The following is a 19,891-nucleotide window of genomic DNA, read 5'->3' as shown; positions in this document are numbered from 1 at the left end:
AACCTTGTAAACAGCAAAAGTGGAGATCTATGGATGTAATTCTATAGATAACAGAAATCACAAGCGGTACTAAGATCATTCTTTTATGACCTGTTGTCAAGACACTGAAAGTGAAAAACTAAACTGAAAAGAATGATACGATTGTGCTGATTTGTACAGTAAATACTTCATGGTGTTCTCAGCATTGTAAAAGATGGTAAATCCTCGTCACCTTTATTAATATGGCCTAGTTTGAGCTTTTTAGAACCTTTTGTTTCCTCTTTTATCTAAAGTATATACATAAATACAGGACAAAAAGAACAACTATATTTAGTCCTTCCTCTCAGAATTACAACAGCCAGTCAAACAATCAGAAAACTCAATGAGTCTGACACCGCATTCATAACCAAGCCGGAAGACCTAAACACTTGTCATGCTAAACGTGCGCCACTGTTTCACAATTCCATTGCTTGCAATTGTGTGAATGCATGTGTGTATGTGTATGCGAGTGAGAAGGTTATATATTTGTATAGTATATTTGTGAGTGTGTGCGTTTGTGACTTAGAGGGTTTGTGTGTCTGTGTGTGAGTGTGTGTGTGTGTGAGAGAGTTTATGTGAGTGTGTGTGTGAAAGAGAAAGAGAGAGTGTATGAGTGAGAGAGTTTGTATGTGTGTGTGTTTATGTACATGTGAGAGAATTTCTGTGTATATATGTGAGTGTGTGTGTGACATGGTGTGTGTATGTGAGTGAGTTATTAATGTGTGTGTGTGTGTGAGAATAAATGTGTGTGTGTATATGTGTGTGTGTGTGTGTGTGTTTGTGTATGAAAGTGTGTCTGTGTGTGTGTGTATGTGTGTGTGTGTGTGTGTATGTGTATATGTGTGTGTATATATCTGTGTGTGTCTGTGTGTGTGTGTGTGTGTGTGTGTGTGTATGCATCTGTGTGTGTGTGTGTGTGTGTGTGTGTGTGTTTGTGTATGAAAGTGTGTCTGTGTGTGTGTGTATGTGTGTGTGTGTGTGTGTGTGTGTGTGTGTAAGTGTGTGTGTGTTTATAAATGTGTGTGTGTATAAATGTGTGTGTGTGTGTGTGTGTGTGTGTGTGTGTATGTGTATGTGTGTGTGTATGTATCTGTGTGTGTGTGTGGGTGTGTATGCATGTGTGTGAGCATCCATGTGCTGCTGACAGCAGTCCAGTGTCACTGTTTTGGCCCTCGGGGGAGGAGGCAGCTTTAGAGGTGACCCAGTTTCTGTGATTAGTGTGGGCAGAAGGTTATCTCCCTGCTGCTTTGTGCCGGAGCACTCAACTGTGTAGCACACACTCAAGGACGCAAGAAAAGAGGGGCTTCCCACGTGACCAGCCACGCTCCCCACATCCCATATTTACTATGTACTTATTTCATGGCACATTTCTTTCCTACCACACTCATAATACTCCCTCATCCTCTCTCTCATTCTAAATCTCTTTCCTCCTTCCCTCCCTCCCTCCCTCTCTCAGCACTGATAAGATTTCTTCCTGGACAGGAAAACTGGAAGGCGTGCACTAGTCAGGGATGAGGCATTATTAGGAGTGACAGTGAGAGAATTGCTGAGAGAGAATAGAGGTGATGGATGCTGAGTGCCGTTACTGGGATGCGCTCGTGGTCGCGGTGTCACTTTTCCTGACTGTCAGGGCGATATGATGCTGGCTAATGACCAGTGACAGCCTGGCCCTTTGTTGACAGTCTTGTGTCAAGTAAACACACACACACACACACACACACACACTAAGGTGTGCCTGAAGTTGTGAAGGAGCATTTGGAGATAACTGAGGGTTGCTGGTGTATGGTATGTTTACATTGTGTATGGTGTGTATATACTCCAGTGCTGATCTGTGTGTGTGTGTGTGTGTGTGTGTGAAAAAGAGAGATTAAAGATACAGTTGTAATGTTGTAATATAGCTAAAAACAGATGTAGAGAGAATACTAGAATGGCTTTCTCCCAGAAGAGTACTGTTCAAAAACACTTGATAATATTTCATCAAGACATCCAAACGATCCGGAACCTTCTATGACAAGTGTCCATGACAAACTGAACGTCAGAATGACAAATACGTAAATATCAGATGAAAATACTGCAAAGATTTGATCCTTTAGGCAAGAGGACATATCATATTAAAACAAAGTGTATTGAAAGTGTGAGCAACCAGAAGTCCAGCTTCAAAAAACATTTCAAACAGCTTTCTTCACAAATTCAGTCTCTTTAAGAGGATTCCTCACCCACTTGGAATGAGAAACTGATAAAAAAAAGTCCATCAGAGTCCCTCACTCATTTCCTCTGTGGTTGGCTGTACACGCACAACACAACACTCATACAAACACTAAAAACACACACACAAAAACATGGATATCTTCTAGCCATGCACACATACACATACAAACAATCACACACACAAACAATGTCACACACACACACACACACACACACACACACACACAGATGTTCTTCTGTTTTAAGATGTCTGTGAGTGTTGCCTCGGGACGCAGAGTGAAAACAGAGGGTACCGCTGGGCATGAGTTACCATGGCAACATGGCGGCAGGCAGACAGAAATGCCCAAAAAAATACCCGTCTGTGTGGCGGCACCGATCGAGAGCTCCATGCATAGAGCGTCTGGGAGGAGAATCACGTCTAGCAGACAGTCAGAGCAGACACGGAGCTGTCCGTTCCTCAGACGGTCAAACCAGGCTGCAGTCTGCAGACATAGATCCAGGAAAACAGGAAGGAGTGAGCGCCAGATGACGAATATAAAGGCTTTGTCTCTCTCTCTCTCTCTCCTAAACAGCCTGTGTGTGTCTCTGTCTCTCTGTCTCAGCATGGTGTGATCTAGGCTCCACTCCTCCATCTTGCTGAGGTGTAGTGGCTCTTAGAGCCCCCTGCTGGTGGCATGCTTGAGCCGAATCACCCATTCCCCGCCGGGGTTGTTGTTGTACAGATCCAGCATGTGAGTCTCCGGGTCCAGACAGTGCTCTCCTATGACAACACACACACAAAGAGACAGTATTATAACTATGCACTGGACATCTACACACAGTCCTCCCCTCCACCATCACACACACACAGAAAGGATTAGAATAGAAAGGAACTAAGCCCCTAGACAATCACAATCTACATTCTAGGTATGGCATTCCATGACTCTTAAATTCGGTCAGTAAATTCTTGAATCTTGGTGAATACATTTTGTGGCTTATAAAGAAGATATTTTAGTACTTCATGAAGCCTGCATGCAATCCCCTTCCGGGAAAGGTTCCAAATAAGCAACACGGTCTTCACTGGTGCAAGGTGCATACTGTGTGTGTGTGTGTGTGTGTGTGTGTGTGTGTGTGTGTGTGTGTGAGTGTGTTTGTGTGTATGAGTGTCTGTGTGTTTGTGTGTATGTGTGTGTGTGTTTGTGTGTTGGGGCGTGTTGCCTGAATGTGGGAGAATATGTCAGGCTCTAGCTCTCTTTTCCTCTGTCTCGTTCTCCCTCTCTCTTTCTCTCTCTCTCTCTCTCTCTCTCTCTCTCTCTCTCTCTCTCTCTCTCTCTATCTTCCTCTTTCTGTGTGTGTGTCTCTCTCTATGCTGTGCATTACATAAGTGGTAAACCTCATTAGCCAGTTCACTATGCAATGGAAACCACGAATGACACAACTGCTGTCTGCCTCTCAGAGAGACGCGCCATTCCACGTACCGATGTTCCCTCCCACCTCGTAGATGGCGTAGTCACGGTAGTGGACCGATCCGTTCCTGTAGTTGAAAGGGGAAAAAGTACATTGGATCAGCGTATACCATATACATACTTACTACATGGCATATTTCATGTTCAAAGAGAGATAATAATGTTTGGAAAGGCGAAATACTGAATGCTGACATCAAATGGGTGTGCAACTTTCTATTAAAGGATGCACGTGTAGTCTGTTTGATCGATAATTCAGGGATTTTCTGTGCTAACCCAGTGCTAGATGTATTTCTTGAAATATAACAAAATGTATGGCCTAATTCCTAATGACCTAATTGTGTTAATTACAATAACACTTAACATTTCTAGAATGTGACAAATGTTGTCTTAAAAGCCCACCCTGGTATATGTGTAGTGCATATGTATGGTGTATATTGAACACACTGTTATTTCATTCTTCCTGTGTTTGCATGTTCTGCATTACAGACAATGCCCTGCAGAGGTCATACCTCTTCCTTAAGTGTGTATGTGTAGCGTATTATAGTGTATAGTACACAACCCGGTATTAAGCCCTGCTGTATTCCCTATATGTGCACGTTACTGCGTGCGTAAACACCACATGTGCCTGTGTGAGAGTGGTGGCCGTACCTCCGGAGCGGGCCCTTGCTGTTGTCCGAGGCGTGCGTCTCCCGGTGGAACTGGAGCAGGAGGTCAGCGGCACGTGAGTTGATGTTGAGCCGCACCTCCATGCTGCTGCACGCCGCCTCGCCCACCTCAATCTTCACCGTGCGGCAGGGCTGGAGGGGAGGGGAGAGGAGAGGAGGTCAGAGGGAGGCCGGGGTGGGATTGAGCAGAGGGGCAGCGTGTGGTTCTCAGATTAGCGGCCCTGCGCTAACTGGGATGAGCGAGGCCTATCTCATTAGGCGCTCATCATCCCCTGCGCTCACACAGCAGAGAGCTGAGGGGTTCCCTTGTAACGCTAACCGCTAATCCCAGGCTTGCCCGCTAGCGCTGCCAGAGAAAGTTAAAGGGCTCAGGAGGACAGGCAGGGACACGACTTCTTCTCAGGATGAGGCCTCAAGGGGGCATACTGTTTCAAAATGGCTTGTGTGTAGGGAGTGGTGTTTTTCCATCTGAGGTCTTGTACATATGTATGTGCGTGTGTGTGTGTGTGTGTGTGTGTGTGTGTGTCTATGCATTTGTCACGCTTGAAATGAAAGGAACACTTTTCAGTAAATCTCGTGGAAAGTGTGAAAATGTGACAGGCAAACAATCTGTAGTCCCCTGAAGGGGCAAGAATGAGTGTATATCCACACCCAAATAAACATTATTTTTTCTTTATTAAGTCCGGGTATCAAGTCAGAGAAAGTAGAATATACAGTGCCCTCCACAAATATTGGCACCCCAAGTGAATATGAGCTAAAAAGGCTATAAAAAAATATGTCTTTGCTGTTAATCCTCTTGGTTTTTCACTCAAAATATTCACAAAAATCTTACCTTTTCATTGAAGTAAAATTATTAAAAGAAAAAAAAAACATTGGCATTAAATAAATATTTTTCCCCAAAACATGTGTGCCACAATTATTGGCATCCCTTAATGTAATGTTTTGTGCAGCCTCCATTTGCCAATTTAATAGCTCTGAGTCTTCTAATATAATGCGTGATGAGGTTAGTGAACACATGGCACGGGATCTGACACCATTCCTACATGCAGTATCTCTTCAGATCCTTAAGAATCTGAGGTCAACGTTTGTAGACTTGGCTACAGCTCATCCCACAGATTTTCTATGGGGTTTAGGTCAAGGGACTGTGATGGCCATGGCAAAACCTTTATTCTGTGGTAGGTGAACCATGTTTGTGTTGATTTTGAGGTGTGCCTAGGATCATTGTCCTGCTGGAAGTTCCAACCACAGCCCATTTTAAGGCTCACTGGAGGGGGCTGTTAGGTTTTCATTTAATATCTGCTGGTATTTGATGGAGTCCATGATACCATGTATCCTAACAAGATGTCCAGGGCCTTTGGAAGAAAAACAGCCCCACAACATCAAAGATCCGCCACCACACTTCACATTGGGTATGGGGTGCTTTTCTATATGGCTATCTTTCTGTCTACGCCAAACCCACCTTTGATGTTTGTTGCCAAAAAGCTTTATTTTGGTCTCATCTGACCATATAACTCGGTCCCATTGAAAGTCTGACTTACATTTGGCAAACTGTAGGCGCTTTATTTGTTGTTGATTGACAGCAGAGGCTTTCTTCTGGCAACCCTCTAAAACAACTTGTGGTGATGTAGGTGGCGTCTGATTTCTGAAGACTCAACTAACCTCTACAATTCTCCAGCTGTGATCCTTGGAGATTATTTTGCCAGTAGAACCATCCCCCTCACGGTGCGTGGGGTCAATGTACAGACACGTCCTCTTCCAGGCTGATTCTTAACATCTCCTGTCGCTTTAAACTTCTTAATTATTTCCATGATAGTGGAAATGGGTATTTTCAACTGTTTAGAGATTTTCTTGTGTCCATTTCTTGATTTGTGCAGCTCAACAACTTCTCATCGCACATCGGCATTGTGTTATTTGGGTCTTTCTCATAGTGATGAATGACTAATGGAATTTGACCTGTGTCACCTCATATTTGTACGCCAGTGGAACTGGAAGTCATGGTTGACCTCATAAGAGTTCCTTATCAAACAGGTGAACTTAAAAATGTAAAATATGACTGGAAATATACTTCAGTTAAATTTTAATCAAAGATTTTTCTAGGGTGCACATGTTTTTATTTAATGTCAACAGTTTTTTTTTTCTAAAAAAAGGTAAGATTTTTGAGAATATTTTGTGTGAAAAACCAAGAGGATTAACAGCAAAGACATATTTTTTTATAGCCTGTTTAGCTCATATTCACTAGGGGTGCCAATATTTGTGGAGGGCACTGTAGATGTGGCCATCACAGAGATTTTCCATGGTTAAAACTAGAATAGAGTGATTCTGTTCATTCTCTCTTTGTCCTGTCTTCAGCTGTAACTAAATGAGTCAGTATGTTTTGTAAGGCCCATTCCATCCGTACCTCTGTGGAGTTCTTGTCTGGTTTGTCCCTGCTGTCTGTGTGGATCTTCCTCAGCAGGTTCTTGATGCGCTTGTCGTAGAACTGGTAGCGGCGGTTACTGTTCTCATTCAGCTTACGCACCTGGCTCATCAGGAAGTTGGGAATCTAGCAGAGGCAGAGAAGCATTTTAACTCAGGGGGGGATATGTATACATGGCAATAAACCACAGAAATGTTGTTGTTCATTTATCCCTCACACTGACATGATCTCACTTTTAGGCATACATTTATATCACTTTCTTGTTAGCCTATTCTTGTGTTATATGGCCCTATTTAAATATACAGGGGTCTTCAGATAAATTGCTTAACATGTAGGAATTGATGTAGAGTCTATGAGTTTGGGTTTAGATGTACTTCAACTGTGGCGTCATTTGCATAGGTGAGGCAGGGATGTTTTTGTGTGTGTGTGTGTATTCTAAGCATAAAGGTAGAAGTAGGAATCTTTGTGTGTTTGTGTATATTCTAAGTTTAAAGGTGTAAGTGCAGGAGCTGCCAGTGTAAGTGAATGGGAGCCTACATTCCACAGGAGGTCCTGTGTGTATTAGTTTAAAGGTGTAAGTGCAGGAGCTGCCAGTGTAAGTGAATGGGAGCCTACATTCCACAGGAGGTCCTGTGTGTATTAGTTTAAAGGTGTAAGTGCAGGAGCTGCCAGTGTAAGTGAATGGGAGCCTACATTCCACAGGAGGTCCTGGTAGCGGATGAGGAGCCTCATGATGTCGGCAGCCCGCTCCGCCTGGCCCTTCTCCGACCCGTCCAGGCGGCTGGGCACGGACTTGTGCAGGAAGAGGTTGGGGGCCATGATGGTGGAGACGGCCCATAGGTTCATGCGGTTGCGGCGCTCGCGGGAGACGACCTTACTGAGGAACTCCAGCAGAGCCTGGGGAGAGACCACACGCCACCACAGGGTTTCAGCTTTAGCTGGGGTCACATGATTTAAATACTACTGGTGCAGAATCACTGCCTGCCGTTGACACTGAAAGATGCATCACAATTCACATTTGTATTTCTACTTGGAGAAACAAAGCCACATAATTGTGTTGTCACAGATTTTGGTGTGAAAGATTTTAAGGGATCTTTTTTCCACTGGTGAATATTTACATTTTTATTTCCCTGATGTAAATTGGCAACACAATGTTTTTATTGCAGATTTCAGTAAACTTAATTTTTTGGAAAGGAAATCACATCAGATTGTTCATGCAACAGAACCCTGCCAAAGTTGCCGGTTCTTTGAGTCGTGACAAATGAACAGCATTCTCTGTCCAAATGTTGAGCGATACCTGCTGGTTTGCAGGCGGCTTGTATAACCATTCAGGAGCGTTACGTCACCAGTACAGTGGGTTTTTAGTTCTGGTGACATTATAAGAAAGCTTTCAGAGTAACTCATTACCATGACCCGCAGATCTTTTGTACTTTTTTACAGGCTAAATATGGTTGGTGTGGTCTCTTCTCATGTTTAAAACGCACCAATGAAACAAAACAATTGGCCTGAGCTTAATAGTCTAGACGTGGACTTAAAGCTTGAAGACATTCCACGACGAGGCCCACACAACTGTGAACCGAAGCATCTGGGCGCTCGGGGGCAGATTACGTAAAGGCTTGCGTGTTTCGCTCTGATACACCAGATTGAAAATGCTAACCAACAGGCCCTCCGCACACCTACGTGGTTATTTGCAAAAGAGTGACTCATACCTGGTACATTAGCTTCATTATGTAAGCCCCGGGAATGAACTGCAAAGTGTGTGCCAAGCGCAACCCACTTAAACAACAAGAGGCATTCCTCAGATTCCAGCATAGATTTTTGTGCAGTCTCTAAGTGCCGTGTCCTGGCTTGATGGACATCATTTGTAGCATTTCAGAAGTACTGCTGTGTGTTTGTGTGTGTCTGTGTGTAAGAGGTGGCGTGTTGAGTACCTGAAACACCGAAAGAGCTACGTGAGAGAGGGAGAGTGTGTGTAGTACCTTAAGTGTGTTCCTGTTGGGCTCAGGCAGAAGGAGGATGAGCAGGTTCAGCACATGGAGCCTCTGTTTCAAATCAGGGATGTCTACAAATGGACACGCGGAAAGCAATGATTATAACTTTTGACGCCCTCTACCCGTACAATTCAAAACAATATTTGCACTTCGAAAGACAGCCATTTTAGCATTCTGCTAGAGGCATTTCAATAAAGGATAATATAATCCACAATCCGGGGCCAATTGTATAAATGCATTTATCATCATAACACATGCTGTGCACATACAGTATCTGAACACTATTTATCTAGATTGAGGACATTACTGCTGACACAGGCACGTTAAGGTTGTGTGGAAGACCTTTTGTTCTTAATATGAATAGAAGTACTTAAGAGATCAGTATTCTGCTCACCCATCAGTCAGCACTGGTATTAGAATAAGCTTATGTAACATACGCTGAGATGACAGGCACGTAAAATATTGTCATGACACATAACTGGGTTATGCCAGTCAGCTGAATCTGAATAGAAGTGCAACATGCCAAAGGCGAAACCTCCAAACGAGGCTGCCGTCTGGATACCGCTGGACTTAGACAGTTGAGAACTAGAATGAAGGCAAGACCATTTAGGTGATTGCCTCCAGTAACTGAGATAATAAGATAATAGGTAATATATATATATAACCTGTATATTACGCATACGCTTCGCTTATATCGCTACATATATATATATTTTTTTTTCTTCTTCTTAACCCTTTGGAACCGGCTTTCCTGAATGTGTCAAATAGACTTTTATGTACAAAATAACTTAAGTTAAACTAACTCTTAACGTATCTATCCCTTCTCAAGAAATTGATACCAAACACGTAACCAGCACTTACAATAAAGGAAAATTAAGGAAATTAGATTTCTGTGAGCAGCTCACCCCTGACGGCGTTGAAGGTGTTGAGGTGCTCCGAGGTCAGCAGCGGAGAGGGCAGATCCCGGATGAACTTCTTCAGGAGCGCTGCCACGTCGTTGGGACTCACTTCATCCCAGCTGAAGCTGCCAGAGTAGAAAGTGCTCTCCAGCTTCTGTTGCAGGAGCTACGGCAGGCAAAAGTGGTTTTAAAAAACAGCTTTGCTATATTATGAATGTCACATTCTATCTAAACCGCTAATATTATGAGAACATTTTCACAATTCTTCAATATATACACTGTGTGCATTACTATTATGCAAGAGTCTTTTCTCAGGACTATTTCGATGGTCAAATTGTGTTTGAAAAGTGAATGTTAACAAAGAAAATGTTTGATTTTATCAGTTTAAGAGGCAGAATATAATGACTCTTTCAACAACAAATCAAACTGGCAGCCTGTGTCCATGAGCGATGTAGTCACAGTCCCACTGATAAGGCCCACCCAGAGTCTCTGTCATCTCAACGGGCCATAAAACCTTTGAAAAAATAAAGATATTTGGTCCCATTCCTGAAGCTTCAGCCTGTGTACCTCTGCCCATTCCAGGAGGTACAGTCATGGCACTCAGGGTTAAAGGGTTGCTTAATTTAGCAACTTAAAAAAGTTTGTTGTGACCCTGATGACTCTCACTGGCAAATCATTTGCTTGTGCCGTGACCACTTCTCAACATTGTGGTAATTCAAAAGGGTTGCATTCGCCTTAAAAATACATCTTTTCAATATCAGGTGAATTAGAATACATATCATTTGAAGTTAGAGCAATATTCTTCGACATAATGTTTTATCAGAGTACAGACTTACTGATACTTAATCATCACACACACACACTGTATGGTATCATTTGTTGATTCCATGATAAATGGAATACAAGGCATGACAAGACAGGGCAAAGTATGTAAAAAGAAGACAGGGCTAAGTATGTAAAAAGAAGACAGGGCTAAGTATGTAAAACGAAGACAGGGCTAAGTATGTAAAAAGAAGACAGGGTTAAGTATGTAAAAAGAAGGCACACCTTGATTCTGGCTTGGGACCCTGAGACCCGCAAGATTCCTTCAGAGTCAATCCCCTTTTTCTCCAGGAAAGACAGCAGCTGGAGAAGACAAAGAGGCAAAGAGATGTACCTGAGGGTGTCCCAACACCTACCGGTATATACTTTGTGCGTTTATTTAATGCTGGTTATATGACAAATGAAGATGGAGTCAAAAGCATAACCCTGAGTAAGGCTTTTCATTCTGTGTTCATCTGCTTTAGCCCTGTGTTAAACCTGATGCTGTGTTCACAACATGGTTACACTTGTGGTTCCTGTCAGAACTAGGGAAGAACTGGGTGCTTACCGACTGCAGGATGAGGGGAATGTTCGTGTTGGCCTTGATTTTCTGGTCGTTTTCCACCAACGTTGCAAGGGGGACCCCAAAAAGTAAGCTTTCTGTAAGATGAGAGAAATTGCGAGAAAGTCAGGGAGGGAGGGAGGGAAGTACAGGGATTATCACAGAGCTATATTTACACATCAGGGAGGACGAGGAGCAAGATGACCATAGACTTATGCAGACAAACTCTCTGGTCTTCCATGGGAAACTAAGAAACATATATCTAAGCCAACATGTTGCACAATCTGTTCACAAAAAATCCATGCAGACAGAGCAAGGTCTGGAAATACAGACTCTGGACAGACTCTCAAGCAGCCAGTGAAGGCACGGGGCTAGAGTAGGGGGCAGTGGAGGTCAGGTGCGGATGGCGTTGGGACAGACCTGAGATCTTCCTCTTGCAGGTCTTGTGGCGCTTGACGTCCAGCTCCAGAAGGTCGCACAGAGCCGTCATGTCGATGAGGGCTAGCTGTCGCACCTTCTTCATGTCCTGCTGCGAGAGGTCATGGATGCGGGTCACCCCTAGCCTGCACTGGGGGCAGACCACTCTCTGACAGGAGGAGAGGGAGAGAAGAGGGAGAGAGAAATCAAGTAGGAGAAGAAAACAAACAAAGGAGAACAAAAGAGGGGAGGGAGAAAACAAAGAAAAAGGAACAACAGGGAAAGACAGAAAAAAGGGAAGAAAGAAAAGTAGATAGAAAGAAAAACCAGGAAAGAAAGAGCAAGAACAGAGAAGAAAACAAACAAACAGTAGTGTCATATCTGAGTCTCTGGCAGCCACGGCAGGTGGATTCCTTGGCAGAGCCAGGAGCACCAGGCAGAACATCTCCCTGTCTCGCCAGCACGCTCCCTGGGGTGAGAGCTGTGATTGTGAACATTCACATTCATTTCCTTTTTGACTGACATAATTCTCCCCAATGCTAATGGCTTATTTGGAAGTGCCGTCCACTGGCGGGTAAGGTAATTCCCTCATTTGCATCTCTGCGCCGTCTTTTATCTAACCACAATGGGCTTAATCAGAGGCGGAATAATTTCATACGTGCTTCATTGCAGGCCTTGATTAAAGACAACTTCAAGTCTGTGTGTGTGAGGGGGGAGAGGGAGAGATAGAGGGAGTGAAAGAGAGAGAGAGTGAAAGATCAAGAGACACAGACAATGAGAGGAGAGGAGAATGAAAATTGGGTCATAATATAGTGGAAAGGAACCAGGCAAAGACTGGTGATGCCAGGGATACTAGTGCCAACATGTGTGTGTGTGTGTGTGTGTGTGTGTGTGTGTATGTGTGTGTGTGTGAGTGTGTGTATGTGTGTGTGTGTGTGTGTGTGTATGTGTGTGTGTGTGTGTGTGTATGTGTGTCACAGAGAAGAAGGGTGTGGACAGAGTACTCACAGGAAGTGTGCCGTCATCTTTCCGGTGCTGGTTGGTGGTCTGTGGCAGCTTGGCCTGCTTGAGCAGAACGGCTGCCTGCTCGCAGTACGCCACGTCTGTGATGAAGGTCTCCTCTTTAGGCAATCCCCTCTGGGAGTCCACACTCACCGACCTCTCTGAAAGAATCCAGGCAAAAAGATTTTGAGTTAAAAATGACAAAAATGTACTTTACAAATTACAGTAAAAAGACTAAATAAAGAATAAAAGGCTAAATCAAATTTGAGTTATATAAATACACAAGGCAATATCACCCCTGAACAGCGATATCTCAACTCTGCTGTGATCTATGGTCCACATAAAGTGCACTCCTCTAAAACCTTTCCCATCTAAACTCTATAGCTGTGCGAAAGGCATAAAAACACGACAAATACATACATCATCATCGACCAAATGTAATCTCTATGAACACGGCAAGTTGCAAGTAGACGCAAGAAAAATCGACTGCTGATCGTCAGCTTCGCCAACACAAACACACAAAAACGCACCGGGAGCGTGAGCGGTAATCTCCGACCCTAAGCCACCTGTGACACATTTAAGGCCAGTGAGGTGGTAAGACTGGGTGGCAGAGCTGTGGAGGCAGGGCTCTGGGCATGAAGAGTGGCCTGATGGCTCGATGGGGGAGCTGCGCCAGATTAATCGCAGCCAATTAGACTCAGAGAGTCTGATGCGGCCAGATTGAGAAGAGCAGAGGCCAAATCGAGCTCGTCCAATCCGAGCACCTGACTCTGGATGCCGCTGGGATAACTGCCCTGGCCCCCATCACAAGGGGTGGACATGACTGAAAACACCAGGTCAAAAATGACCAAAAGATAGGGCAGCTCCCGGGGAGGTATATTCAAGTAAAGGAGTAGTCTTTGATGCTGGCGAAAGATTGATGATGTCTGATAGTTGATCTTTGGCTGGATTAGAGTATTGCTCGGTCAAAGCCATTTAGTTTGTTTCCCATTTGCAGAGCAAGGACTGTGCACAAACACCTCAGTTTTTCTGAGCACACACAACACAGACAGCTAGAGGAAAGTGAGGAGTTATAAAAAGTGTAATGGAAAATAATCAAGGACTACATCTTTAAATGTGCGATGTGTACTATGTGGCAGGAATATCTCATGTTTAGGGTCCAGGGGTGCAAAAAAAAGTTACACATTGCAAAGGTTGAGAAATGCTGAGCACTATGCAAAAGTGACATCTTAACAAATGCTGAACGGCGGCAGTGAAGAGTAAGTGTTACCTGAGAGGGGGGTTTTGGTGATGGTCTCCATGCTTCTCCTAGGCTCCTGCTCTGAGTCCCGACTGGCTGTGAGTGGACTCTGCAGAAGAAGGCAAAAAGCAAAAACAACCCGAGATGAAAATCAGTGGTGGGACGACACGACGAGCGCTCATTCCCTGAAGTGGGGCATCATGCTTTTCATTGCGTCTGATAAGGGCAACGGTGGGTCGTGATTGCTGATACAACCACGATAAACCCAACAGAGTAGCGTCTGTCTCCCTTGTGCTGTTTGGACAACCGGAACAAAGGCTGCCCTTTGAGGATGATGCGTCTTTTTGTGAGGATAGGTCAGCTGCCATTGTTCAGTGATGCAGCCTCAGGGACAAGGACAGAACCACTGCTTTTACACTGTGAGCCCCCTCGCTACCTTATAGGACTGTCGCCCTTCACGCTATGGACTAATTCTTGAAAAACATTTTGCCGTAAACTGTGTCACATAGGCTTTTTCATATTACTGCGACCCATCTTTTTTTAAATCCTTCCCTTACGTTAATCAAATTCTGCCCTTTTAAGCATCTGAAATGTCACTATTGTTTTGTTGTTCATTTCAACTGGACAGTGGCGATTGGGAGCGGAGCAGTGGTAATTGAACATAGCTCATCTGCCTACATAAGCAAGTCACTTCATTCACACATTTTCGTCTCTGTGGCCGTTTTTTGCAGTACAGACTTGCTTTTCATATCTAAGTTTTTGTTAGTGTTGTTTTCCTAAATTACATAAAATATATCATATACACTGAGAACAATTCTCTCATGATGCTGCTCTCAGTACGGGGTCCTAACCTGAGGGCGCGGGGGGTTGAATATGTCCCTGACGTCTCGTGGGGGGGGCTTGTTCTTCTTGCGCAGTGAGCACGTGTAGGAGTCCAGCCGACGCTGTACGGCGGCCGCCTGCGTGCGGGTTAGGGTGGACAGCAGCACCACCTTGTCCGACTCCTCACTGTCCTCGCGGATCAGGGTAGACATGCCCGCATCCTGAAGCCACTGCTCCTCCTGTTCGCCCTCTGAGAGAGACATACACAAGGCACATTTGAACACAAGCAACCATGAACTTTCAAATTCAAACTCTGCAAATAAACAAACAAACTAAAATCTAAACAAATTCATACACACATGCCCACAAATCCATGACACATGTGTAAACTTACCCATTCACACATCAACCCACACACGCTCACACACACAAACGATAATCCAATCAATTAACTATTAAAGATGCAGCCTACGATTAGGTTTCTCAAAAGGTTGTTGACATTTGAGCTCAACAGCTAATCAAATTACACCCCTCCCACCTGTGCTACTGCACAGTGTTGATTGGCTGGGATTGTTTATGGCTCAGTCCGAGCAACTAGTCCCATTTATAAAAGCCAGGGCTGTATACGAACAACGCAGGTTTTTTAGCGCAAGCACTGAATAGACAGCAAGAGGACTGTGAGTTTGAATTTTAATTTGACAAAATGCGTATGGGATTAGAATGGCGGACTTCACCTTTAAGTCTCCATACTCTTGCCCTCTCACCTTCTGAGTGCTTGGAGTCTCGTCTGTCGGGGTTGGGCTCGCTGAAGCTGCTGCTGCTGCGGATGGTCTCCACTTCGCTCCAGAACGAGTCGAGGCACAGCTTGTCTGGATGCTCTGTCTGAGGGCACCGATCCGAAGTGGCCTGATCGTGATGGTGCACCCAGGGCTCCACGCTCATCTCGGTGGAGCTGGGGTCCCTGGGAGACGACCACAAGCAAGGCGAGAGAGGGGGTTTAGGAACATAAGCTTTCATACACAGACAAAGCGGCGAGAGAAAAAATCAGACCAGCAAAGAAGAATGGAAAGAGAAGAGAAGGAGTCAATGAGAAAGACTCGGGATTTGGCACCGCATTCAGCCCAAACAGTTCTTCAATAATCAATCATATTGCAAATCAGGCATATGTGTTTTTGGATCATTGGTTTGCATTTAAAAATCCAACACTGGACACATTTAGAAAATACATGAGCAAATTTGCAGCCATTGCACGGCAAAGGCAGCCTTATTACCTTGATGTGTGGTGAAAGTGGGACAGAGTTGGAGGTGAGCAAAAAACCAAGGGAAGAAGCCAAGCGTAACAAGATGAGTTTAAGGGGCTAATCAATACAGATTACCAGAGCCAGCCAAGGATGTGGAGGAAATAGGAATCCTCTATTGATCTTTGAAAGAAAACTGTAATTGGCCTGTAGTTTCCCCACATGACCAGTAGATGTCTCTGTTACCCTTCCACTTACAACAATGCCATTACTCACTGCAAAGTACCCTTACTCTTTCTTGCCTGCCTGATTTATGACAAACAGTTCACCATTGTGCATGTTTAAAGCTACTTATTGCGTAAGACACATTTAGAGGGGGTTTAAAGGGGGTTTAAAGGGGAGATGTTATGTATCCATGGCCTGAAATCCTGTGGCTGGAGCGAAAGGAACTCTCACAAGAGCCTGGTGGGCTCCGTTTACGGTGTGTGTAAGGCAACGTGATGGATGTCCTTCCAGAAAGAGCCCTGCAGCACTTGCCTCTGGAGGGCATGCTGTTGCACTGAGGGGATGAAACTGCTGTCTCCAAGCCTTGGTATGTGGCTTGGGTCACACAGTCAAAAAGAATTGCTGTGCCTTCGGGTTTTTTTTTTTAACACACAACAGTTCAAGACAAATGTTTTGTTTGACGTAGTGATTTAAGAAGCAGTTTCCTGTGCAAATCTGTGAACCCTATCTCTGGTTCTGAGGGCTACAACGACCAAATAATTATCTCCAACAATAACGATCCAAGCCAAATTCCTTTCGATATGTTAACATGTTTAGGCAATAAAGACGATTTTCATTCTGATTTGACCACATAGCAGAGTCAGGAAGATAATAAACATCCTTTCTGAATATTTTGTTGCCTTGTGGCAGAAGAGTGAAGTAGCTGTGGCATGGAATCCAATCTTCCAGTCTCATGAAACACAAGGAAGTCCATCAATAACACAGCCCTCTTTGCTTTGATATGCAAAACTAGTTTCAGGGTCACCATAGGGGGGAGGGGTCAGGCTGTGCCAGTTTCTGTAGGGACCCAGAAGGAAGTATATCCAACCATATCCACCCTCCTTACCCAAACACAAATGCCCCCCCCCCCCCCCCCACACACACACAAATGAACACACACACACACAAACACACACACACAGATACATCACACACACTCTTTCCAAAACTGCTTCATCACAAATAAACAATAATGTCATACACACAGATATCTCAGGGAAGACTACTGCTCGACTTTAAATCTGCCCAAAATCCTTTTTCAATTATATTACAGCTCTGTGTACATGAGATCACAAATTTCCCATCAGTTTTGCCATCAAACACATGAATTAAATGCTAAGCCATGGTCTTTTTTTTCACAGCCTTGCAGCACTCAGATGCTGGCTTCCTCATGCAACATCTGCCTGCACTGACAGTCGATTACTCTCGCTCCAGACAGCTGGGACTAAATACAAGCCAATCCTTACCGTCGCTCACCAGGTATGAAGGTCGACAAACTCAACCACAGCTATTAAGCACTCCGTGCTCCGAGCCACCACGCACCTCCTTTCGTAAGACCAGACTTCCAGTAGCCTGTGTGTGTTAAAAAGTAAAGCTCCAATGTGTTTAGGCTGCTCTCTTTCTCTCTCTCTCTCTCTCTCTCTCTCTCTCTCTTCTTCTGTTTGGTGCTGCGGTGGTACCTGATCTGTGGGAGGGCGACTGGTCTCAGGCGTTGGCTACGTGGGCTGTTAGAGAACTGTGGTCGGCCTCGGTTGGCCTTTCCGCGAACATTCTGCCTGGAGGGAGCCAGCCGATGCACGATCTCCTCCCCGCCTCTCATGCTCCGCGGCATCAAAAGTAAACCACGCTGCTCGCTGGAGGAGGATTCCGTTTAGTCTGCCTCTGGTTTCCCCACGCTGCCTGATGTTGCAGAAACTGACCTTGACCTGCCTAGAACTGCTCCACTTGGGTGACTGATAGGTACGTGAGGAGACGTGGGTGGGAGTGCATAGCTGACGCCTCCACACACCCTACACACCTGTCAGGTCTAACTGTGGACTCGCCTTAGCCAGTGGCTTCCGGCGCTGATGTCACAGAAGGACGCACACACGCCCACATCCATGAACACAACTGAATACGTGCATTATCTCCTTTTTTTCAAAATACACAACTGTCTCACTTCCCCTTAGCTCTCCATGGAAATTCAGTAGATGAGATGAGAAGATAGCCCCAAACATGACATATCAACTTCCCCAATCAACAGAAGTCCCCCAAAAAGCACCTACATCTTTACTGATGTGATGGCTCTGTCAATCAGGAACTACGAGGGAAAAGTGGGTCAGCTGCAGTGTCCTCAGAAACACTCACTATTCACTTCTACGTGAATCAAAGATCTTCCGGATCAACAACCGACCAAAACAGATTCCACTTGTACACTCACGCTTTCACAAGGGTTGCTCATGAGAATTTTGTGATGATTGATGACTGACATTTTGTCAATTACATACTTGCACCCTGGAGGGATACTCTTTTATTTTTAGTGACTCTGTTAGGCTAATTGGCTTCCACTGAAAGCCCCAAAGAGGTGGTTCCCCTAGGGGAACTGGCTTTTCTGGAATGCCAGTAATACATCTTCTTCCTTTCTCTCTCTCTCTACCCCCATTCCAGCATTCTTAGAACTTCTTCCTACTTGCTTGGAGTTTAAAAATATGCCAAATGTCTGACAGTGAATCATTCCAAAGAAAACAAACATTTGATCTGTTTGCCTGACTGATATTCTCAACCAGCTGAACATTTGTTTTCAGGCAGCAGTACCTCCCAAGAACCAGGTCAGTGCAGCAGTGACAGTAACAGCCTACTATACTTCATGGTCAGAACGTTGACCTTTGATTAAAAACTCCCATGTTGTCGCTGGCAGGAAAACTGATGACGCAAGCACAGCTTTCATTGTTCCTATTTAATGGCGCCAATGCTGTGGTAGTGGTGGGGGCTTTCAGAAGCCTGTTGCTACATACAAGTTAACTTCAGAAGAAATACTCTCTAGCTTGTTTACTACTCGTGCGACCTTGTGAGAGACACACAGACTCATGGGGACCAAATCAAACCAATGGAGCTGAATGAGGAATGAAGAAACTCTGGCTCCCAAGTTTCCTTGTGTGTTTTTTTTTCACTGGCAGAACCTGTAGGTTCAGGTACAAGCTTGTCTTCTAGTGAGGAGTATCAGCAGCCCAGGCAATGGAGCAAAGGTTTAATCGGCTTCATGATCAGTGACAGCTCATCCAGGCCACAGGTCTAAACCCTAACAGCAGAGGTAAAAGCTTCTTATGTTCCTGAGTTCAGCGCCTAAATAATGTGGACGTGTCAGACCTACTACAATTACTACAGAAGTAGAGCATACACAAATTGCTGTACAGCTGTAAGACTGACCTCGTGAAACATATAGACCGAACACCACAGAGATATACTCACTATCCTTGAAAAAGGTCTTATTAGTGAGTAATTAATGTTTACTAGCTTATTAACATCGCAGCACTAAGAAATTCACTGAGATGTCATTTGAATGACACCTGCGAAACCCACCAAGACACTATTCAGTTTACTTTTCAACACACCACACTGAATGAGAGATGGGCTTAGGCTACTATTGAGGTTGCAAAGACACAGACAGACAGACAGACAGACAGACAGACCGAGCGCAGCACACAGATCAGTCCTGAGCCTACCTGGCCTGCGGGAGTCCATTGGCTTTGCCTGCGCGGTGTAGCCGGGCCTGAGGCACGCTTCTCCCCCACGGCATCCTGGCCTCGTCCCCCAGGTTGCTGCGAATCGCAGGAAACAGCAGCTGCCTGCCCCCAGCAAGCTGTTTCCCTGTAATCTCGTCAGCGCGTAAACACATTAGAAGCAAGGACAGTCTCGCTGGCACGTCACTGCGTCGCATCCTGCTACAGGAAGGGAACCGTACAGGGGCAGCACGCCGGGCCCCGCATCACTTCCCATGTAAAATAAATGCTGGATCACCCCCTCTTCCTTCTCGGCAGGTCCCCTCCGTGCTCCTGTGCGCTCCTCTGCGTCCCACTATTTACTTCTGTTAGTGCCGCAACTAGCCACAACCACTGGACATGACAGCCTGCTCGTAGCAGCTGG

The 19,891-nt window shown here is 44.9% G+C and overlaps 1 protein-coding gene across 1 annotated transcript; it reads right to left on the bottom strand.

The window, feature by feature from the left end:
• Positions 1-2,879: 2,879 nt before the first annotated feature.
• On the bottom strand, positions 2,880-19,685 carry arhgap40 (Rho GTPase activating protein 40; the record flags this gene model as incomplete). Its single annotated transcript, XM_080846335.1, has 15 exons — positions 2,880-2,986; positions 3,684-3,739; positions 4,320-4,468; positions 6,735-6,878; positions 7,446-7,649; positions 8,732-8,814; positions 9,649-9,808; positions 10,690-10,767; positions 11,012-11,103; positions 11,426-11,591; positions 12,431-12,585; positions 13,695-13,773; positions 14,516-14,736; positions 15,251-15,447; positions 19,471-19,685. The coding sequence occupies 15 exons, from the start codon at positions 19,683-19,685 to the stop codon at positions 2,880-2,882; spliced, it is 2,106 nt and encodes a 701-aa protein (XP_080702461.1).
• Between the last annotated feature and the right edge of the window lie 206 nt (positions 19,686-19,891).

This window comes from Sprattus sprattus (genome assembly GCF_963457725.1).
Source record: "Sprattus sprattus genome assembly, chromosome: 10".
In the NCBI taxonomy this organism is placed as follows: domain Eukaryota; kingdom Metazoa; phylum Chordata; class Actinopteri; order Clupeiformes; family Clupeidae; genus Sprattus; species Sprattus sprattus.
This window is presented reverse-complemented; position numbering and strand designations above follow the sequence as displayed.